The sequence below is a fragment of the Zingiber officinale genome, chromosome 6A (genome assembly GCF_018446385.1).
Source record: "Zingiber officinale cultivar Zhangliang chromosome 6A, Zo_v1.1, whole genome shotgun sequence".
NCBI classification, from domain to species: domain Eukaryota; kingdom Viridiplantae; phylum Streptophyta; class Magnoliopsida; order Zingiberales; family Zingiberaceae; genus Zingiber; species Zingiber officinale.
Genome location: NC_055997.1, coordinates 149541968 through 149562170, shown reverse-complemented (window position 1 = coordinate 149562170; position 20203 = coordinate 149541968). Strand labels below are relative to the sequence as shown.

The following is a 20203-nucleotide window of genomic DNA, read 5'->3' as shown; positions in this document are numbered from 1 at the left end:
CTGCCGGCCTCGACTATAAAAGAACTCGATCTATCCGAAAGGCTGGACCTAATGACTTAGTAACTTGACGGCTCGGCAAGTCAGATTTCAGATCAACTAGGCCTGACACGATACAGCAGGGTGTAACTACTTGGGTGCATCCTGCTGGATACTAACCGTATCAATTGTGTTTACATCACTTAAAATAAAAACTTTATTGTTAGGGTAAATTACAATAGCAATTACAATGATTGATGATGAGCAAATGATCATTACATGAGGTAATGATCAATTCTTAACAATGAAATATTTGCTAGATTCCTACACTCCCCATGGGCAAGGCAACTACTGCTTCCTAGCAAAGTCTATCTTCTTAGGAAGAGGTTCACAGTTGTATGAACATAATCGTTAATCATCTAGCTCGACGAGCTGAGCTTTCCTTCTCTCGGCGACCTGTTTCCTGATAAATATGCCCCATCTCATTGCTGCCTTGATCTTGAGCCACCCGACGACTGCTTTCCCTGAGGAGCGGGTTTGCTCCTCATTGAAGTTGAAGGTCGGGATCGGAGAAGGCATGTATGGCGGATACCCATATCCATCATCTGGAAGGTTACTGGAAGCTCCTGCCGTGCTCAGATGTAGGAGGAGCAATTGCATATCTTCATGTTCCAGAATCTCGTGGCTCCTTATGCGGATCTCTTCCTCTGTGAGGAAGTCATCGGCAGTGGCACCGTTACTCTGTCGTTGGTACGACCAGTCATCCAGTTGAAATCCAATGGTTGAATATTGTGGCGGGGCCAAGGCGAGACCGATGGAATCATTTTGAGAATCCTGAACTATTGCAGAACCACTGAAGAGATTTTGCTGGGATAAACTAGTTTCATAATCCAACCGGCATGTCATTTGGTGATTATTATCATATCGATTATAACTTGTTTCTCCTGCGACAAACACAAAAAAAAGGCAAGTAAAATTCACAAGTAGCCACAAGTAGTTTCCATATGCAATTGCAACTAGTAGTATCAAATGAAATATACAAGTAGAAGCAATCAAAGTGTTGTCAAACACATTCAGTCACAAAAAATGGTGCTAAGGTTAGGAAGAAGCAGAGATAATGTTTACCTCTAGCAGCTAATCCAGCGTCTACCGAAGTTTGGATTTTAGGTTCTGAAACTGACAAATGTTGTTGTGAGGTTTGTTGGTCATATGCTGAAGCACTGCGAGTGGTCATTGTCTTCTTGATTGCCTTGGAGCCTATAAGAGCTTTGCCGTCGTATTCTACTACATAGGACCAATTCTCGTATGCTCTTTTAACAAGAGCATCTGCAAACACCTACAATTAACCAGATCGAGGTGAAATACTTTTGTCAGTTAGCCCCGTATGTAAATTTGTGAGTTCATTCTCTCCTTGATGACACATACCTTTTGACTATCCGTCATAGATTCAGCTGAACAGAACTGCCCTCCGGCAACCAAGCCACTAAACTCGTAAATATGATTGAAGATTGCACCGATATCTCTCGTGTCATCAGAATAGTAAACATAAAAGTTTCCACTTAGGAGACAGGTTTTGGCGTGCTCAATCAGGCTTTCCCACATTTTATTTGACATGCCGCCTCCAAGGATCTGCAGATGTTTTGATGTCGAAAAAAACACCAGAAAGTTACAAGCAAAAAAAAAAAACAAATCCAATGAGTCTGAGGCAAAGGAGATGAAAAGAAATCATACACTTCGTAATTTTTGTGGATCCCTGACATAAAGCCGAAGAAAATCTTCGACGGTGAAGATCTGACTATTGTTCAACTTCTTGTGGAATGACCCGTCCTTGCCGATCTTTTCCAATCTCCAAACATCATCCTTCCATGAAGGAGGATAATGTTTCTTGTATACTGTAACAGATGCAAAATCCTATAGCAAACAAAAGGAGGACAAAACTAGCTAATGAGTATGAAGCGACATACATTCTCCTCTATGATCTTTGACTGCGAATGCTTCAGTTTTAGCCTCGCGAATACGTATACCCTCCAAAAAACCTGAAGAGATTTTTAGCCCAAGTCTGAACTTCCTGCTTCTTATCCAGCTAGAGTTATCCGTGAATGTAAGCTCTCCGAGTGTTCCTAAACCTTCCTTCAGCGATATCTGTAAATCTCCAGTCAAAAGTGGCCTTTTTCCTTCGCGCTCCTTGACTATATGACTTTCAAACTCTTCTTTGGTCCAGTCATCATCATCTTCATTGTTGAAATCACCCTCGAGTACAACAACATCTAGTTTTGCAGATGACTCAGGCCCCAACGTCACAATATGACCAGTGCTTGCATCTAGCAAAACAACGTGAATCGAAGCACCTTGTTCGCCTTCTACTTTACCACCAGTAAAAAGCGGCAGGGACAATGTCGATCTAAAATGCAACTGCAACTTTCTTCCACTGGGCCCTTCGATGAGTTTTGGAGAAGTCCTATAATCCAAGTATTTCAAGTTTGCATGTAGAAAGGCTTTTGCTTGTAGCCAACCAGATTAAGGAGACAAATAATTTCTCATAAAAAATATACATGTGAAGAAAGAACAAGTAAATCAACATCAGGAAGACAAAAAGAATAAAAAAATAATAATAAAATCATAAAATGAAACATCTGCTCATAAACAAAACATGTAAACAACACAATTAATTTGCAACTAGATGTTGTGATCATGAGCCAACCAGTTGGCAAATCGAATAATGCACAATTTCTTAACACAAATCATAAGTAGGTCATTCAAAGATAGATCCTTGGTCTTAGCTTAGTGTTGCAGATTATACAATTTTCAAATAAAATAAACAAAAGGCACCAAAAACTTAAGGTCCTTTGTGTAGTATGGCAGCAAGATGAACTCAGTTTTCATCAGCAAAAAACAAGAAAAAGAATTTGGCGAACCTACATGGCACAATCTTAGGTCAAAAAATCCAACAAAACATGATGCATATATAAAATCAAATACTAATTCAAGTAAGTCAGTAGATACTTTAAGTGATTGAAGTGAATAAAACCTTCCACTGGCAAAAAGGATACCAATCATTGAAAAAAATGGGGAAAGCACTCTATTATAATCCATAGAGTGATGTCAAAAATAGCATCTAGCAGAAACATACGCATGCTTGAAGAGTGATGTATCAAACCACAAATCTTGAAGAAAAAAAATCTTGGTCATCTATGTGATAAACATAACAGGTCTCATAAGTGTGTACCTGCCCCCAATTCTTGCAGGTCCGAGTTTCACCAATGCTCGTTCAACTTCCTCACTAACCTACATTTAAATGGAAAATAAGAGGATAACTGTAATCGCAAACAACAAGAAAAATGCATAATATATAGCAATGCTAATAAATCGAGTCAATCAAAACTTAAGAAGATGAGGAACATTAAATAAGGTATAATATATAAAGCATATGCTTTTTTGACATTCAATCCCTTGTTACTCGAGGACATGCAAGGACAGTAAAAAATTTCTATACAGTTAATTGTGTGCCTTTTCAGCATATGCTTCTTTTTGCAATCGATCCCTTGTTACATGATAACTTGCGAGGATGGGAAATTTTTGAATAAAGTTATTGTGTTTCAGAGTGTTAACAAAAAATTCTTTTTGCTACGATGGAAAATGGAGATTAAAAAAAAAGAGCATAAACCCAAACTAAATTTATTGTTTTGCCTTTCACTATTCCAAATTCAGAATTTAGAAGCTCAAAAAACAATGCAGGATTTCTTTTAAAAATGCCAAAAGTTAATATAATGGAAGTGTATAACTTACAATTCTTCGAAGGATTGGTTCCAATGAAGAACAAAGTTTTTGCAAACTGTTTACCTTCAGAGCTTCAATAACCACACTGCAGAGACAATATGTCAATAAAAATAGATGAAGAGTTCAAGCATTCATATACTTCGAGAAGGTAAAAACATCAGAAATCATACTTGATAGAATGAATAGATAAGCTAACCCAGATAACCCATGAACATAAAGCCAAGATTAGAGCTAGCTTACAATTTCCTTTTTCTTTCGAAAAAAAATAAGAAAACACCAGGATGGCAGGTAAAATGTAGGACCATTTACCCAGAAATAAGTGACACAAGTCAAAGATCAAAGAAATTCATGGTTCTCGGGAAAAAAAAACATAAATTATTAGTTTGCTAAACAATCCTTATTCAACATATGATAATCATTAAATCAACAGAAACCACTAAATTTTCTCTCATTTTGAAAGCTTCAAATTACTAAAATAGAGTTTAAAGTGGCAGCCAACAAGGATGGATCCAGGAATTAAAGATGGGCTGAGCTTTGAATATAAAAGTGGTGGATTTTAATGACCTAAATAAAAAACTTTCTTAGGTACTTGTTGTGTCCCTAAGACACAGAACAGAAGGGACGGAGACTACTTGTTTCTTACTATAATTTGTTATGTTTTTTTTTAAAAAAAAAAATCATTATTGTAAGGGTGATACTTCGTGATGTGCCATGTTAAACATAGTTTCAACCCTCTGTTGATGCCCAAAGTTAGCAGCAAGCAGTGATGATGCATGATGCTCTGTCAATGATATTCTTCAAGTAAATTCCTAATTGGTTAATAGAAGCTCAATGATAAACTGCACAGCAAGCAATCTTTTCCCTTAGCTATACTTTTTTTTTGGCTGGGCAAGAGCCCAGGATAACCATAAGGTAGATCCGTCAATGGGAGCCAGGACTCTCTAATATATTGCTTCCGATGCATACCTTTCAGTGAAATCCTAAAGTTTATGCAAATAGAACTCCTATTATGAGATATATTAGAAAACAAAAGGAAGTCATGCAAGTTGCTCATGGACAACAAAAATATTTCCATCACCACAACAATAAAAGTCGAAGAGCAAACAACTATGAAAAAGAGTTGCCAACACAAAGAAAGATATACAAATGAATAAGGCTGATATCCCTCATAATGAATCAAAAAAAAAAAAAAAAATGGTTAGACCTAGAAGAGAAAGAGATTCAAGAAGTTTTATTATTATTCCTGATCCGGTGATAAGGACGGGGGATCCTCGTCAGCGGGGGGTCAACGGCACGGGGAGGTCAAAGGTCAAGATAGTCAGCTCGGAGACCGGCCGACCGGACGGCACGTGGAGGTCAAAGGTCAAGATAGTCAGCCCGGAAGACCGGGCGACCGGACGGAGCAGGCCTACCGACAGGGCCTTGCAGGCCGATCGGCCGGGAGTTCTCCGAACCGAATGGAAGACAACCTGACTAGGGGTCGGGTTTCCGATGCTCAAGGTAAAAAGGTTTCAATAGTCGAGCGGGTTCACCGTTCGACCGGGGCACAAGGCAACACAGGCAGGAGCAGTCTCAGCCGAGCATATGACCGATGCAGGAGTAATGTGCTGGCCGAGCGGTCGATCCGCTCGGCCCTGGAACAGATAAGGAGCGCAAGAGGACAAAGGAGACAGGGGATAACATCATCCTCGAGACACCTGCCGCCGACAATCAGCAGAGTCGGCGGCCGAGCCGTACACAGAATCGTACGGTGGAAGCTTCCACCGTCACATCCGGGATATGCTCGGACGATTGCGAAATGGCGCCAGAAATACTTTTTTGACACAGGCTTGTTAAGGTATGCTTGGGGAAGCGTGCCGCGTCGGAAAACGTGTCCGCGGTTCCCCGGGGTCCTATATAAAGACCCCAGACGTCGACGAAGGTATGCGCAACTATTTACTATAGCCACGTTACTCTGCCTCGTTCGTTGCCTGACTTGAGCGTCGGAGGGCAGTCGCCGGGAAACCCCTCCCGGCTCGGCTTCTTTGCAGGATCGTCGGAGAGCTACACCACCAGTCGGAGACAGCGGAGCGTGCCACGTCCCCATCGCCCGTCGACTCAGCGCTCGGACAGGATCAAATTGGCGTCATCTGTGGGAACGCACCTGAATCCGAGCCAAGAAGATGGAAGAAGTTGGACGTCAACTTTTGGTAACGCTCTCTCCTGATGAGCTCGAAGCACTCGTCCAAGCGCGAGTAGCGAAAATAGTGGAGCAACAGCAGAAAGCTCAGGCCGAACGGGCAGTGCAGTAAGCAACATCAGCTTCGGGGGGCCGAGCGCCACCCGAAGACCGACAGGAGTAGCTCTCAATATGGGGACAAAACAAGGGGCCGGCCGACACACAGAGGGGTGCACCGCCCGCCCCAATACCTTTTCAGCGGGCTTTGTTCCAGACGCCCTCGGAGGTGGCGCAAGCCAATCAAGACAAGGGGTCCTCATCAGACGAGGCAACCATCCGGGACGTCAGAAAAGGAAAGGCACCCCGATCGGACACGTCGCCCGAGTGGACCAACCAGCAGTTCTCAGATGTCATTCTTCGCGATCCACTGCCGAGGCATTATGTGCCCCCTGCGATCAGGGAGTACAACGGAACAACCGACCCAGACGACCACCTGGGTAAATTCGACAGTACCGCCACTCTGCATCAGTACACAGATGGTGTGAAATGCCGAGTGTTCCTCACAACGCTTTCGGGATCGGCGCATCGATGGTTTTGGAGACTGCCGAACGGCTCAATCACCAGTTTCAAGGAATTCCGAACGGCGTTCCTACATCATTTTGCTAGCAATAGGCGCCACCAGAAGACAAGCGTCAGCTTGTTTGCCGTCAAGCAAAGTGCAAGGGAGCAGGCCGAGAGTTTATCGGAGCACCAAGGCGACACTGGGAGGATGGTCGCGGAAGGAATCGCCAAAAACGCAAAGGCAAGAGTGATAGAAGGAGGCTCAGTGCCGGCGCTTCTTAAACCCCGGTCTCGGTTCACCACAGTCGTCTGATCCAGGTCATCGAAAGAAGCGAGGACATCGGACCGTCGGATTTGAACCGACGTATGTCCCATCGAAGCTTACGCCCCCGCCGTACGATGACGGCGGACATGCCAAGTGGCGATCAACGATTGGACAAGCATTTAATGAGCGTCATTACCCGCGCGTGGGCAGCTTAATGGGGACGGACACGAATTCCGAGGAGACCCGACGACACCGACTGCCCCCGGAACAGTGGCGCAACAAGCAACAGAGGGAGATCAAAACTACAAGGCATAGCCATCAACTCGCCGATCGGCCTAGGGGGCCTCCTAGAGCCGATCGGAAATACACTTTCGGGAGTGGCGAAGTGAATGTCGCTCGACCAAATTCATAGTCCAGTCAGTCGGACTTGGCGCCTCCTTCGACTAGACTTGAAGGGGAGGCTGTAAGACCGATAGGTTCGATAGAGGGGGGGGTGAATATCGTTTCGAAAATTTCGAGTATAAGCGCAGCGGAAAAGAAAAGTAGACACAGTTGTTTTTACTTCGTTCGGAGCCTGTGACGACTCCTACTCGAAGGCCCGTGGTCCTTGACCACTTTCGTTGGGCAATCACTAGCAATTCGAATATAATTACAAAATGAGTACAAGGAATGCTAATGAAACAAAGTAATACCGACAAGGAAATTAACCAAAAAGACGAAGAAGCACTTTGTCGGAGCTTTGTTAGCGTCACAGGAACGTGGAGCAGCAGGACCAGCAGTCGAAGAGTTCTCAGTAATGATTTTGAAGCTCCGCCTGGGGCTTCTTTTATCGCCTGGATCCCTTCCGGGCGCTGGAACGTGACGTAGCTGCACAAACCATGATGCTCCACGTGGCGACGACTCGGCTGGATGAAATTTGCGGGCGCCCGGATCCTTCCGGCGCCCGGACCCTGTTTTCCCGTAGAGTCCTTCTCCTGCAAGAAAAGGTTAGTCCGAGGCAAATGTACCCTGAAGTAGCACAGCTTTATAGATGAGCAAAGTATGACTTAGATTCCGTCTTTCCGAGACCGAATCTAGTCACGATCTCGACTTCGATATCCGAAATGGATCTGCCGGATCGACGCCTAATGTTCCCTACCCGAACGCGTCCTCGCATCACTCCCTCCAGCCGACTTACCACTTACCGCCAGACGTCCGGCCCCGCTGACCGTCTCGACTTCTCGCTGTCCCGGCCACCGTCGACCGCTTGACTTCTCGCCACTATCCGGCCACCCGTCGACCTAGTGGACTTCGCCACTATCCCACCCGTCGACCTAGGACTTCTAGCGTCCGGCCACCCCGACGCTGACTTCTCGCCACCATCCCCCACGACCTAGTGGACTTTTCCGACACTGATAAAAGTGTCGACAACAACAAACCTAACTTAACCGATTTGTCATTCATCAAAACCTGAGTTAGACCGTTAGTGCTAACCGCACCAACAATCTCCCCCTTTTTGATGGAATGACAACCTGGTTAAGTTAGTGATAAAAAATATGCAAGAATCAAGCATGATTTTTAAGGTTTAAGTTAGTTTTTCAAGTTTGCATTAAGTTGCTCTAACTTAACCAACCTAACCTTCCCCCTTTGGCATTCATCAAAAAACAAGGGTAAAGATACACAGTGAGAAATACCGAAAACAATAATACCTTGAACAATAACTGTGTTTTTAAATCCAAGAGAAGATCAAATTGACTTGGGGGAGTATAAAGTTTTGAAATTTTGTTTAAAGCATTAGCTTTTAGTTTTTAAAAAAATGCTAAGTTTAGATAGGTTAATTTTCAAACATACGTCTATAAGGTCCAAAACAAGTTTCAACTTTGAAATGCTACTTAAACATAAGTTTTCAAAACCAAAATTCCAAAACTAAGTTTGAAAAGTCTAGTTTTCAAAACTGATTGAAATTTATTTTTCAACACTAAGTGTACAAGATTCAATTTTCAAAATCAAGGAAAATAATTTTGAGAAGCTTAGTTTGTAAACTAAACTTTGTAAAATTTATCTTTCAAATTAAATTGTCAAAATTAAGTAAAATCAAATTTTTAAGAAATAGACTCAGGACAAATTTTTTTTTTTTTTTTTTTTTTTAAGTAAGATTAAGTTTAAATCTTTACTTGAAAAGTTCAGTTTTCAAAGAATAGGTAAAAAGTTTGTGAGATTAAAAATTTCACAATTTTAAACAAATTATTTTTAAACTTTGATTTTAAAAATTAAGTTGAAAATTCAATTTGGAAAACTAAAGTAGTTTATTTCTCCCCCTGAATTTGATATCTAACCAGCTGTCTAACCAATTAGGTACTAACTAACTATTAGAAAATAGTAGCTTTCACTTGGTTAGTCAGATTAAGTTAATTATAATCAGTCAGTGTTTGATTTGACTGATGAACTTTAATCTGATTAATATTTGAATTGTATTTAACGTCCAGACTGATACTGATGCACTGAAATAAGCATCTTAGGTCCAGACAGATGGCCTATGCATCTCACCCCTTTCTATGTTTATCAACCACAAGTAAGGTAAACCTAAGGTGTTGGTGAGATGCTCAAGAACTAAACCTATGGGTACATGCTTTCTAAGGATGTAAGACTAGTCTAAGGCCAAAACTGTTTTTGAAAGTCTAAAAATGGAAATTTTGAAATCAAACAAGTTTAGCCTATAAGTTGATAAAATCAGTTTTGAAAGTATTTTTGAAGGATCCTAGTCTATTGAGCACATCCCTAATTGTCGTCGTAAGTTGCTAAATTCACTTTCAGGGAGGGGTTTTGTAAAAATGTCAGCTAAATTTGATTTAGACTCAATGTACTTGAGTTCAATATCACCTTTAGTAACATGATCCCTGATGAAGTGATGCCTAACTTCAATATGTTTGGTTCTTGAATGATGCACCGGATTCTTGGTTAAGTTAATCGAACTTATATTATCAATTAATACTTTTACATTTGTGATATTTAAGTTGAAATCTTTTAGAGTATGCATCATCCATAGTATTTGTGCAACACACTCGCCTATAGCTATGTGACACAGTTGTAGATAGTGCAACACAGTGTTGCTTTCTACTAAACCAGCTGACAAGGGATGGACCAAGTAGTTGGCATCCACCACTTGTGCTTTTGCGGTCTAATTTGCATCCGGCATAATCTGAATCAGAATATCCTATTAATTCAAAGTTGTTGGTTCTAGGATACCAAATACCTACATTTGTGGTTCCCTTGAGGTATCTAAAGATTCTTTTGACTTGAGTCAAATGAGATTCTTTAGCACAGGTTTGGTATCGAGCACACATACTAACTGCAAATAAAATGTCAGGTCGGCTTGCAGTTAAGTAAAGCAGACTACCTATCGCGCTCCGATAATGTTTTAAGTCTACTGACTTTCCATTAGGATCATCATCTAGGATTGTGTTTACGGCCATAGGTGTTTTTATTTCTTTAGTATTTTCCATTCCAAATTTTCTAAGTAACTCCTTAGTATATTTTTGTTGATAAATATAATTTCCTTCATTTGTTTGTTTGACTTGTAATCCTAGAAAATAAGTTAATTTTCCTACCAGACTCATTTCGAATTCGTGTTCCATTAGGTTTGTAAATTCGTTTAAAAATTCTGAGTTGGTTGAACCAAAGATGATATCATCTACATAAATTTGAGCTATAAAAATATCTTCTTTTATTGATTTCACAAATAGTGTTGGGTCAATTTGACCTTGATTGAACCCTTTAGAGGTTAAGTAAGAGGTTAGTCTTTCATACCATGCCCTAGGTGTCTGTTTAAGTCCATATAATGCCTTTTTTAATTTGTAGACATGATCAGGGTGTTCTAGGCTTTCAAAACCTGGCGGCTGACCTACATACACTTCTTCTTTTATCAATCCATTAAGAAAGGCAGACTTGACATCCATTTGGTATAGTTTGAATCCTTTATGTGCTGCATAGCTTAGTAATTCTAATGGACTCTAATCTAGCTATCGGGGCATAAGTTTCATCGTAGTCAAGTCCTTCAACTTGATGAACCCTTTGGCAACCAACCTGGCCTTGTTCCGAGTAATTTCTCCAGTTTCACTTAATTTGTTTCGAAATACCCATTTGGTTTCTATTATTTTCTTATCGGTAGGTTGAGGTACTAGGTCCCAAACTTCATTGCGCTCAAATTGAGCTAATTCTTCTTGCATAGCTATGACCCAGTCTGGGTCAAGTAGAGATTCAGCTACAGTTTTGGGTTCAATATTTGAGATTAACGAGATTTGACTTAGGTTTCTGAAAGATGACCTAGTTTGGACCCTCAGGTCTGGGTCACCAATTATTTGATTAGTAGGATGGTTTGGGTTGACTCTTATGGTTCTAGGAGGTTGACTTTCTTGTAGTTGTTCTTCTTCTTCATGATTTTGGGTTTGGTTTGTTCCCTCAGAATTGATATGTTCGTGAACAGAGTCAACTGGTTGAGGTTGGGCTTGTTCTAGGTTTTGATTGGATTCTTTGAATTTTACATTGGTGGTTTCCTCAATTCTTAAAGTGACTTTATTATAAATTCTGTAGCCTCTGCTATTCAGAGAGTAACCTAGAAAAATTCCATTTTCTATTTTGGAAGTGAATTTGCCTAAGTGTTCTCTAGTATTTAGGATAAATGTTGGACAACCAAATACCTTAAAGTATTTTATATTAGGTTGTTTGTTGTAAAATATTTCAAAAAATGTTTTATTGTGGTTTTTGTTTAGTGTTGTTCGGTTTTGTACATAGCAGGCTGTACTAACAGCTTCTGCCCAAAAATATTTAGGTAAGTTATATTCATTTAGCATAGTTCTAGATGCTTCAAGTAAGGTTCTATTTTTCCTTTCTACAATTCCATTTTGTTGGGGAGTTTTAGGGCAAGAAAATTCATGATGGTAGCCATTTTCAAGGCAAAATTTATCAAAATTATGATTTTTAAATTCTCCTCCATTATCACTTCTGATTCTTTTAATTTTTATGCCTTTTTCATTTTCAATTTGTTTGCAGAAATTCGTAAAAATTTCAAAGGTTTCATCTTTATTTTTTAAGAATTTGACCCAAGTGAACCTAGAATAGTCGTCTATTATAACTAAACAGTATAGACTTCCATTTATTGATTTAACTCCATGGGAGTCAAATAGGTCTAAGTGTAAAAGTTCTAGGACTGAGTTGGTTTGGGATTCATTAATTGGTTTGTGGGTAGATTTTGTTTGTTTGCCTTGTTGACAAGCATTACATATCATTGAATCTAAGTTAGGTAATTTTGGTAAGCCTCTAACTAGACCATTTAATTTACTTATGTTTCGAAATGGGTGTGTGACATTCTTCCGTGCCATAACCAGGTTTCTTCTTTTGCGTTAAATAACATTTGACTGAAGAAGTGGTTAAGTTGATGGCATAGATGTTGTCTTTTCTAAAGCCTTTTAGGCTTATAGTTGGATTATCTAGATGTTTGATCAAACATTCTGTGGATAGAAATTTTACCTTATACCTAGTGTCACACAATTGACTTATACTCAGAAGATTGTATTTAAAATTTTCAACAAGTAGAACATTTGAAATTATGAAATCTATTTTTAATTCAATATTACCTATACCAATTACCTTGAGTTTACCGTTGTTTCCAAAGGCAACTGTTCCTAGGCTTTGAGTGAACTTGGTGTGATCTCCAGTCATATGTTTGGAGCAGCCACTGTCCAAAATCCACTTGGTTTCCTACAACACGTAGGATTTTTATGTTAGTCTTAGTTTATCAATTTTTAATCAATCATTATTATTATTATTATTATTATTATTTTTTTTAATTAACTAATTTAAGTTTAAAATTAAACTTTTTGAAATTAATTTTTAAGTTTAAAATTAAAATTTTGAAATTAATTTTTAAGTTTAAAATTAAAATTTTTGAAATTAATTTTTAAGTTTAAAATTAAAATTTTGAAATTAATTTTTAAGTTTAAAATTAAAATTTTTGAAATTAAGTTTAAAATTAAAATTTTTGAAATTAATTTTTAAGTTTAAAATTAAAATTTTTGAAATTAATTTTTAAGTTTAAAATTAAGATTTTTAAGTTTAAAATTAAAATTTTTGAAATTAATTTTTAAGTTTAAAATTAAGATTTTGAAATTAATTTTTAAGTTTAAAATTAAGATTTTTGAAATTAATTAAAATTTTTGAAATTAATTTTTAAGTTTTAAAAAATTAAAATTTTTGAAATTAATTTTTAAGTTTAAAATTAAAATTTTTGAAATTAATTTTTAAGTTTAAAATTAAAATTTTTGAAATTAATTTTTAAGTTTAAAATTAATATTTTAATTCATCTCACCCGATCTATATTATCAATCGTGAATCCTATGATTTTGTGAGATGGAATTGGTTTGATTCTGACTTTGGTTTAACTGTGTTAGATTGATTTAGTTTTGGTTCACAAATAGGCATTCTTCTGATAAACTTCTAAGCTTGGTGAGTCACAGGACATCATTAGAAGTAACCACCTTCGAAGTTTTCCAGATAGTCCTATCCACTAACTTAGTACTAAATCTTGGTCTAACTGTTAGGATTCGTTTAAGGGTAGCTTCCGTCAGTTCAAACGCACTGATCGAAGCCATATCTTTCTAGACATGCGATGCCCAAGCTTCCCTAACGTATTATCATCCAAAACTTCACCAGCACTATGAGTAAGTTAACCTCTGCCTCTTTTAACTAATCCTAATTACCCTGCTGGGTTAGTTTGTGAGGTGCCAGCTATTCTGGAGCCTCCCCCTGAATTATTGGCCATTAATTTAGATTTTGGGTTTGTGTCGATTCTTTTTATAGTTATAATCAACTTGGTGATAGTCTAAATTTTGTTGAGTTTTGAATTTTGATTTCGAGTTAAATTTATTTTTTAGTTTTTGATCTGATTTATTCAAGTTTATATAATGTATTTTATCTTTAGGTATATAGAATTGATTAGGTCCTACTTGCGTGGTTAAGCACGCTTTCGGGACCCAAGCTTGTTTAGTTACTTTGTGTTGGGTTAATAATGATTTAAAGGTTTTGTTTGATTTTGACTTATATCCAAGTCCGGTTTTATTATAGCATGCCTTTTGGTTATTTAGAATTAAATCTAAATTTTTAGATCTTGTTGTGAATTTTTCCAACAATTCTTTTAATTTATTAATTTCACTTTTTAATGATAAATTCTCCTCCTCAAGTGTTCGGTCTTGAGTTGGATTCGAATTTTTTAATTGTTCCTTGAGGTTTTGATTTTCTTCAAGAAGTGATTTATTTTCATTTTCCAATTTAACTAATTTTTTATTTAAACACGAGATAATTCTAAAGAATTTACGATTTAAGTTTAGGTATACCTCTTCGGAACCTTCGGAAACGAGTGCGGACTCGTGGCTTGATTCGGGTTCGGACCCGTCTTCCGATTCCTCTGATTCGTCTTCCGTTTCAGCTTCACGAGCCATCAGCGCGAGGTGACTTTGGTGCTTTTGCCTTTCTCCCTCCGATTCGTCTGAGGAGGAATCGTCCCATGTTGCTTTGAGGGCTTTCTTCTTTGTTGACTTTGGTTTATCAAGTTTCAATCTTGGGCATTCGTTCTTGTAGTGCCCCTTTTTGTTGCATCCGAAACATGTGACATTTCTTGAGTCGGTTGGCGAACTGATCTTCTGAAGATCCTGATTGAAGTTTTCTTTTTCGGTGAACATTTTCCTTACCAGTTCACCAGGTGCTTCGTCTTGAGTCTTGATCGGAATCTTCTTGATTCGGGTTTGTTCTTCTTTTCTTTAGATGAACCCGAATAAAGCTACACCTTTCTCGACCGCGTTAGTTTGCTCATGAAGTTCTAATTCACGAAAGAGTTCATCCAATTTTAATTTAGATAAATTTTTGAAATTTTGTAGGCATCTACAATCGATGCCCACAAATTATTTCATGGAAAAGCATTTAACGCATACCTTATTAAGTCTCGGTTCTCCATTTGGTGTCCTATCGCGTAGACCGTTGAGGATATCTTTGACCCTCGCGTGGAGCTGACTTGTTTCTCCTTCCCGCATTTTATATTAAAAATTTTATTTAACAAAGAAATCTCTTTTGTTACCTTTCGCTTGTTCCTTCGCACTCGATCGTTTATCCCGAGCTCCTTAGCTTTCATGCGGTCCGACCCGGTTCTTCTTCTCGTGTTAGTCCGCAGTAGAGTGTTGATGGCTTTGTTTTCAATTGATGCCTTTTCTTTAAATCATTTGTCCATTCTTCAGGGTCTATTATTTTCCGGAGTTGTCTACTGGAATTTTATAAGCCTTTGTGACGCTCATCCATTGGTCGTAGTCTGTCTTCATGTAGACCTCCATTCTTCTCTTCCAGTACGAAAAGTCATCCCCGTTGAATAGGGGAGGCCGACCTGTGCTGAAGCCCTCTTGTTGAGACATCTTATCCTGCACACACTAAATTAACTGGAAAAAGGAAATCCCAAGACTTCGTCTTGGATTAGCAATCTGGAAAAAAGAACTCTAAGTGTAATGAAAAAATCTTCAAAAGATAATAATATCATCGAGAATAAAAATATTTCACCCCCTGTCTGATTGATGGTTGCACCAAATCAGAGCGGTACCTGCTCTGATACCACTTGTAAGACCGATAGGTTCGATAGAGGGGGGGGGGGTGAATATCGTTTCGAAAATTTCGAGTATAAGCGCAGCGGAAAAGAAAAGTAGACACAGTTGTTTTTACTTCGTTCGGAGCCTGTGACGACTCCTACTCGAAGGCCCGTGGTCCTTGACCACTTTCGTTGGGCAATCACTAGCAATTCGAATATAATTACAAAATGAGTACAAGGAATGTTAATGAAACAAAGTAATACCGACAAGGAAATTAACCAAAAAGACGAAGAAGCACTTTGTCGGAGCTTTGTTAGCGTCGCAGGAACGTGGAGCAGCAGGACCAGCAGTCGAAGAGTTCTCAGTAATGATTTTGAAGCTCCTGCCTGGGGCTTCTTTTATATGCTGTCCCGGGCGCCTGGATCCCTTCCGGGCGCCTGGAACGTGACGTAGCTGCACAAACCATGATGCTCCACGTGGCGACGACTCGGCTGGATGAAATTTGCCTTCCGGGCGCCCGGATCCCTTCCGGGCGCCCGGATCCCCTCCGGGCGCCCGGACCCCTCTTCTCCAGAAAGTCCTTCTCCTGCAAGAAAAGGTTAGTCCGAGGCAAATGTACCCTGCAGCAAAGAATGTTAGCACAGTTTTATAGATGAGCAAAGTATGACTTAGATTCCGTCTTTCCGAGACCGGAATCTAGTCACGATCTCGACTCAGATATCCGAAATGGATCTAAGCCGGATCGACGCCTAATGTTCCCTACCCGGGAACGCGTCCTCGCAGTCACTCCCCTCCAGTGACTTACCTCACTTACCGCCAGACGTCATTGACCTGTCTCTTCACCATCCGGTCAGCCCGTCGACCCGCTTGGACTTCTCGCCAGCTATCCGGTCAGCCCGTCGACCCGCTTGGACTTCTCGCCAGCTATCCGGTCAGCCCGTCGACCTAGCTGGACTTCTCGCCAAGCGTCCGGTCAGCCCGTCGACCCGCTTGGACTTCTCGCCAGCTATCCGGTCAGCCCGTCGACCTAGCTGGACTTTTCCTGCACACTTGATAAAAGTGTCAGACAACAACAAACCTAACTTAACCTGATTTGTCATTCATCAAAACCTGAGTTAGACCGTTAGTGCTAACCGCACCAACAGAGGCATGTGATCTGGTGATAAGGACGGGGGATCCTCGTCAACGGGGGGTCAACGACACGAGGAGGTCAAAGGTCAAGATAGTCAGCCCGGAAACCGGCCGACCGGACGACACGTGGAGGTCAAAGGTCAAGATAGTCAGCCCGGAAGACCGGGCGACCGGACGGAGCAGGCCTACCGACAGGGCCCTGCAGGCCGATCAACCGGGAGTTCTCCGAACCGAATGGAAGACAACCTGACTAGGGGTCGGGTTTCCGATGCTCAAGGTAAAAAGGTTTCAATGGTCGAGCGGGTTCATCGTTCGGCCGGGGCACAAGGCAACACAGGCAGGAGCAGTCTCAGCCGAGCATATGACCGATGCAGGAGTAATGTGCTGGCTGAGCGGTCGATCCGCTCGGCCCTGGAACAGATAAGGAGCGCAAGAGGACAAAGGAGACAGGGGATAACATCATCCTCGAGACACCTGCCGCCGACAAGCAGCAGAGTCGGCGGCCGAGCCGTACACAGAATCGTACGATGGAAGCTTCCACCGTCACATCCGGGATATGCTCGGACGATTGCGGAATGGCGCCAAAAGTACTTTTCTGACACAGGCTTGTTAAGGTATGTTTGGGGAAGCGTGCACGCGTCGGGAAACGTGCCCGCGCTTCCCCGAGGTCCTATATAAAGACCCCAGACGTCGACGAAGGTATGCGCAACTATTTACTATAGACACGTTACTCTGCCTCGTTCGTTGCCTGACTTGAGCGTCGGAGGACCGTCGCCAGGAAACCCCTCCCGGCTCGGCTTCTTTGCAGGATCGTCGGAGAGCTACACCACCAGTCGAAGACAGCGGAGCGTGCCACGTCCCCAGCGTCCGTCGACTCAGCGCTCGGACAGGATCAATTCCCAATCATGAATTAGTAGTTTCCACCATAGTTGAATTTTCTGAGTTACGGAAAACACTATAAAAAAGAGAACAATACAAAAATAAATTCATTTGTTATTCCCAATATAAAAAATAGGTTATGCATTATTGCTCAATTTGACAGACATCTCTTATGACTTGCAGCAAACATTTGGTATATTCTGTAACAAGATGATTTTAAATTTGTCAAAATTATTAATTAAAATGTATGTTGCTGATGATCTCACTCAACCACAACATGTATGATTTTATTTAGAAGATACATATAATACAAAGAAGGAAATCCAAGTGGACATTAACCTGACCGATAACATGAATTTAAGATATACAGCGCATGGCCAAAAACTGAAGTACCTCTAGCCTTTCATAACCCAACCACATATACACAAACAAATAAACTCTTAAATTTTGAACTAATTAACACTGCGTTTTGAGCAATATGACAACACAAATAAGTAGATTTTCATCGATATATGTCATTTCTCTTGAAGATGATCAAGTATTGCACCAACTTAAACAAATAATAATTGTCTAAACAGATTAATGTCTTTAAAGCTTTTTTATTATGGGCAATGGAAACCATCCCTATGTATTCATAAAACAAGAAGAAATACAAGAAATTCTTGCTTTTAAACCTTCTCGAAATTAAAAAACTGAGTATCACAATTCCATGTTCAAGATCACTTTTTTACCATATATAGAACGACTAGTAACCCATACGCTCAATTTCAACCAGTAGCTCACTCACTCTAGTATCATTTACTCACAACCCCAAGTACCAGATATTTATCGCTCTAGTACCCTATATTTTCCTCTCTTCCATGTACGCAAGCCAAACATAGAAGAACTGGAGTTCAATAAGCTAACCAATCAAGCGATCAGCTCCCATAAATGCAACCAAACTCAGAACAACATAACTACGCCAACATAGCGTTTAAGAGATTCCTCTACCTAGCAAGAGCAGGAGCCCTCTTCCTTTTAGGCTCTGGATGCAAGAAATCGCCGCCGTCGGACTCCAACACGCGCTTCTCCTTCATTGTCCAGATGATTCCGAAAACCGTAACTGTAGATAACCACTCCAATCTCCGGATCCAACTACCCGAGCTGGAGAAGAAGGCAAATCTGGATTTTTCTAGAGTCAAAAAAGAAAGAACAAACAAACGATTCAAAATCCGGGAATAATGGCGAAGAAGGACTAATTGGAAGGAAGTAATACAGAAATGAGCAATTACGTGCTGGTTCTTCTCTCGTGATCGAGGGAAGCGGAGGGGAAGCCGAGCAGTGCACAAGCAGAGGCGATCCTCAAGAGTGGAAGAGAGAGGAGTTGGTGTAGCCTGTCTCGGCAGCTGCGTGTTTGGCGTGTATTTATTTAATATTAAAAACAATATTAAATCGCCCTTAAATATTTTTATTTCTTATAAAAAACCAGAGACATCTATTTTGTGTTCGGACCGGGCTCCATGCTCACGTATCCGCGCCGGCTTGCACAAGTGAGACATGCTGCCGACGTAACAGCGTTCGGTCATCAATACCATCTGGGTAGCGTGTCTTAGTCGTGCACAGGGCACGGATAGGCTGGAATGCGGCAGAACACTACCTTCTATTTTATCTTTTAAATTAGAGTTGGGAGGCCATGTACTTAGGATTCTCCTCTTGATCAAGCGGTTTATATATCCGTGACCTAATTGGGATATGAAAAATTATTATGGAGTTAAAATTCAGTACGTTTTAGTATGATTTTTTATATGTTTTATTTAATTCTTATACTGATAGTTAATATAGTCATTTGTATTTAATTATCTTTTAACACTTATAATTTAATTTTTAATTATAATATATTTATAAGAATTTTTTCTTTAAATGAGACTTATAATTAAGGGATGTTGGATTCTACATCGACAATTGTAAATACTTTCCGATTTATTCTGATAACCGATGAAAAACTTCTATAGAACTGGATTGATCACCCAAACTCGATTTATCCAACTTAATTAATTGTATATCTGAAATTGTCTCCATGTGGCAACACCTCATGTCTTAACCATCGCACCACCCCGAGGGGACAATCTGAGATTGTCTCCAGAACTATAGTATAGTGGTAAGGACACTTAATTATCTCTCAGACACCCATGATTTATTTCCTGAACTTTTGGGGTGTATGTCGCAAGTGCTTTCTGATTTATCTTAATGAGTAATGACTAGTGAAAAATTTTCGTGAGACTTCATCGGTCATCGTAAGCTCGACGTTACTAGCCTTATTAATATTTTTTTATTGTATATCTGAAATCGGTCCTCTTAGGGTAATGCAATGATTGGATATCCTCTGTACTCATCCCCATTTATTATATCTATACTCATACTCATCCCCATACTCATCGGATATTTAATTTTCATACTCATCTCCATACTCGTCGAATTTTTGAGTATTTATATCCTACCCATCATTCTATTACTCCATACTATTCTCATTTTTTTTAAAAAAAATATTTCAATGTACATGTCATCTCTTCCTCGTCTCACGCGGATGAACATTTCTCGTGAAAAAAAAAATAAGATACGTATTGATGACGGACTAAAACTTTTTCTTTCTCAATAAAAAATGAAGCTATATGTATATATATCGGATATTGAGTAGGATATGGTAGAATTTTATTACATCCACCTCCATACACATACTTAAATACATATTTATTATAATCAAATATAAAAATTTCCTCTATCTCCTCTTCTAATCGAATAGGATGCCTAATTATTTATTAGATTAGGATGAAATTATCATCCTAATTGTTTGATTTTTTACAATATTTGTTTATTATA

General features: G+C 39.8%; 1 protein-coding gene across 3 annotated transcripts; it reads right to left on the bottom strand.

Annotated features, from left to right (window-relative positions):
- Positions 1 to 179: 179 nt before the first annotated feature.
- Positions 180 to 18747, bottom strand: LOC121998717 (calmodulin-binding protein 60 B-like). Of its 3 annotated transcripts, none has more exons than XM_042553744.1 (9): positions 18619 to 18747; positions 18338 to 18518; positions 3763 to 3838; positions 3203 to 3261; positions 1941 to 2434; positions 1708 to 1868; positions 1402 to 1605; positions 1102 to 1312; positions 180 to 920 (listed from the first exon to the last, which is right to left on the bottom strand). In XM_042553744.1, the coding sequence occupies exons 2-9, from the start codon at positions 18421 to 18423 to the stop codon at positions 388 to 390; spliced, it is 1824 nt and encodes a 607-aa protein (XP_042409678.1). In that variant the 5' UTR covers positions 18424 to 18518; positions 18619 to 18747; the 3' UTR covers positions 180 to 387. The 3 variants fall into 3 exon arrangements, with proteins under 3 accessions (XP_042409678.1, XP_042409679.1, XP_042409681.1); XM_042553745.1 differs by having other exon boundaries at positions 18338 to 18508; positions 18619 to 18722; XM_042553747.1 differs by lacking the exons at positions 3203 to 3261; positions 3763 to 3838; positions 18338 to 18518; positions 18619 to 18747 and adding an exon at positions 3027 to 3177 and having other exon boundaries at positions 1941 to 2477.
- Between the last annotated feature and the right edge of the window lie 1456 nt (positions 18748 to 20203).

Coding starts and splice junctions, on each gene's coding strand:
- LOC121998717 (XM_042553744.1), bottom strand. CDS start 18,423: ATGAAGGAGAAGCGCGTGTTGGAGTCCGACGGCGGCGATTTCTTGCAT. Junction 3,839..18,337: donor AGGGCTCCTGCTCTTGCTAG/GTAGAGGAATCT, acceptor TTGTCTCTGCAG/TGTGGTTATTGAAGCTCTGA. Junction 921..1,101: donor CGCTGGATTAGCTGCTAGAG/GTAAACATTATC, acceptor TGTTTGTCGCAG/GAGAAACAAGTTATAATCGA.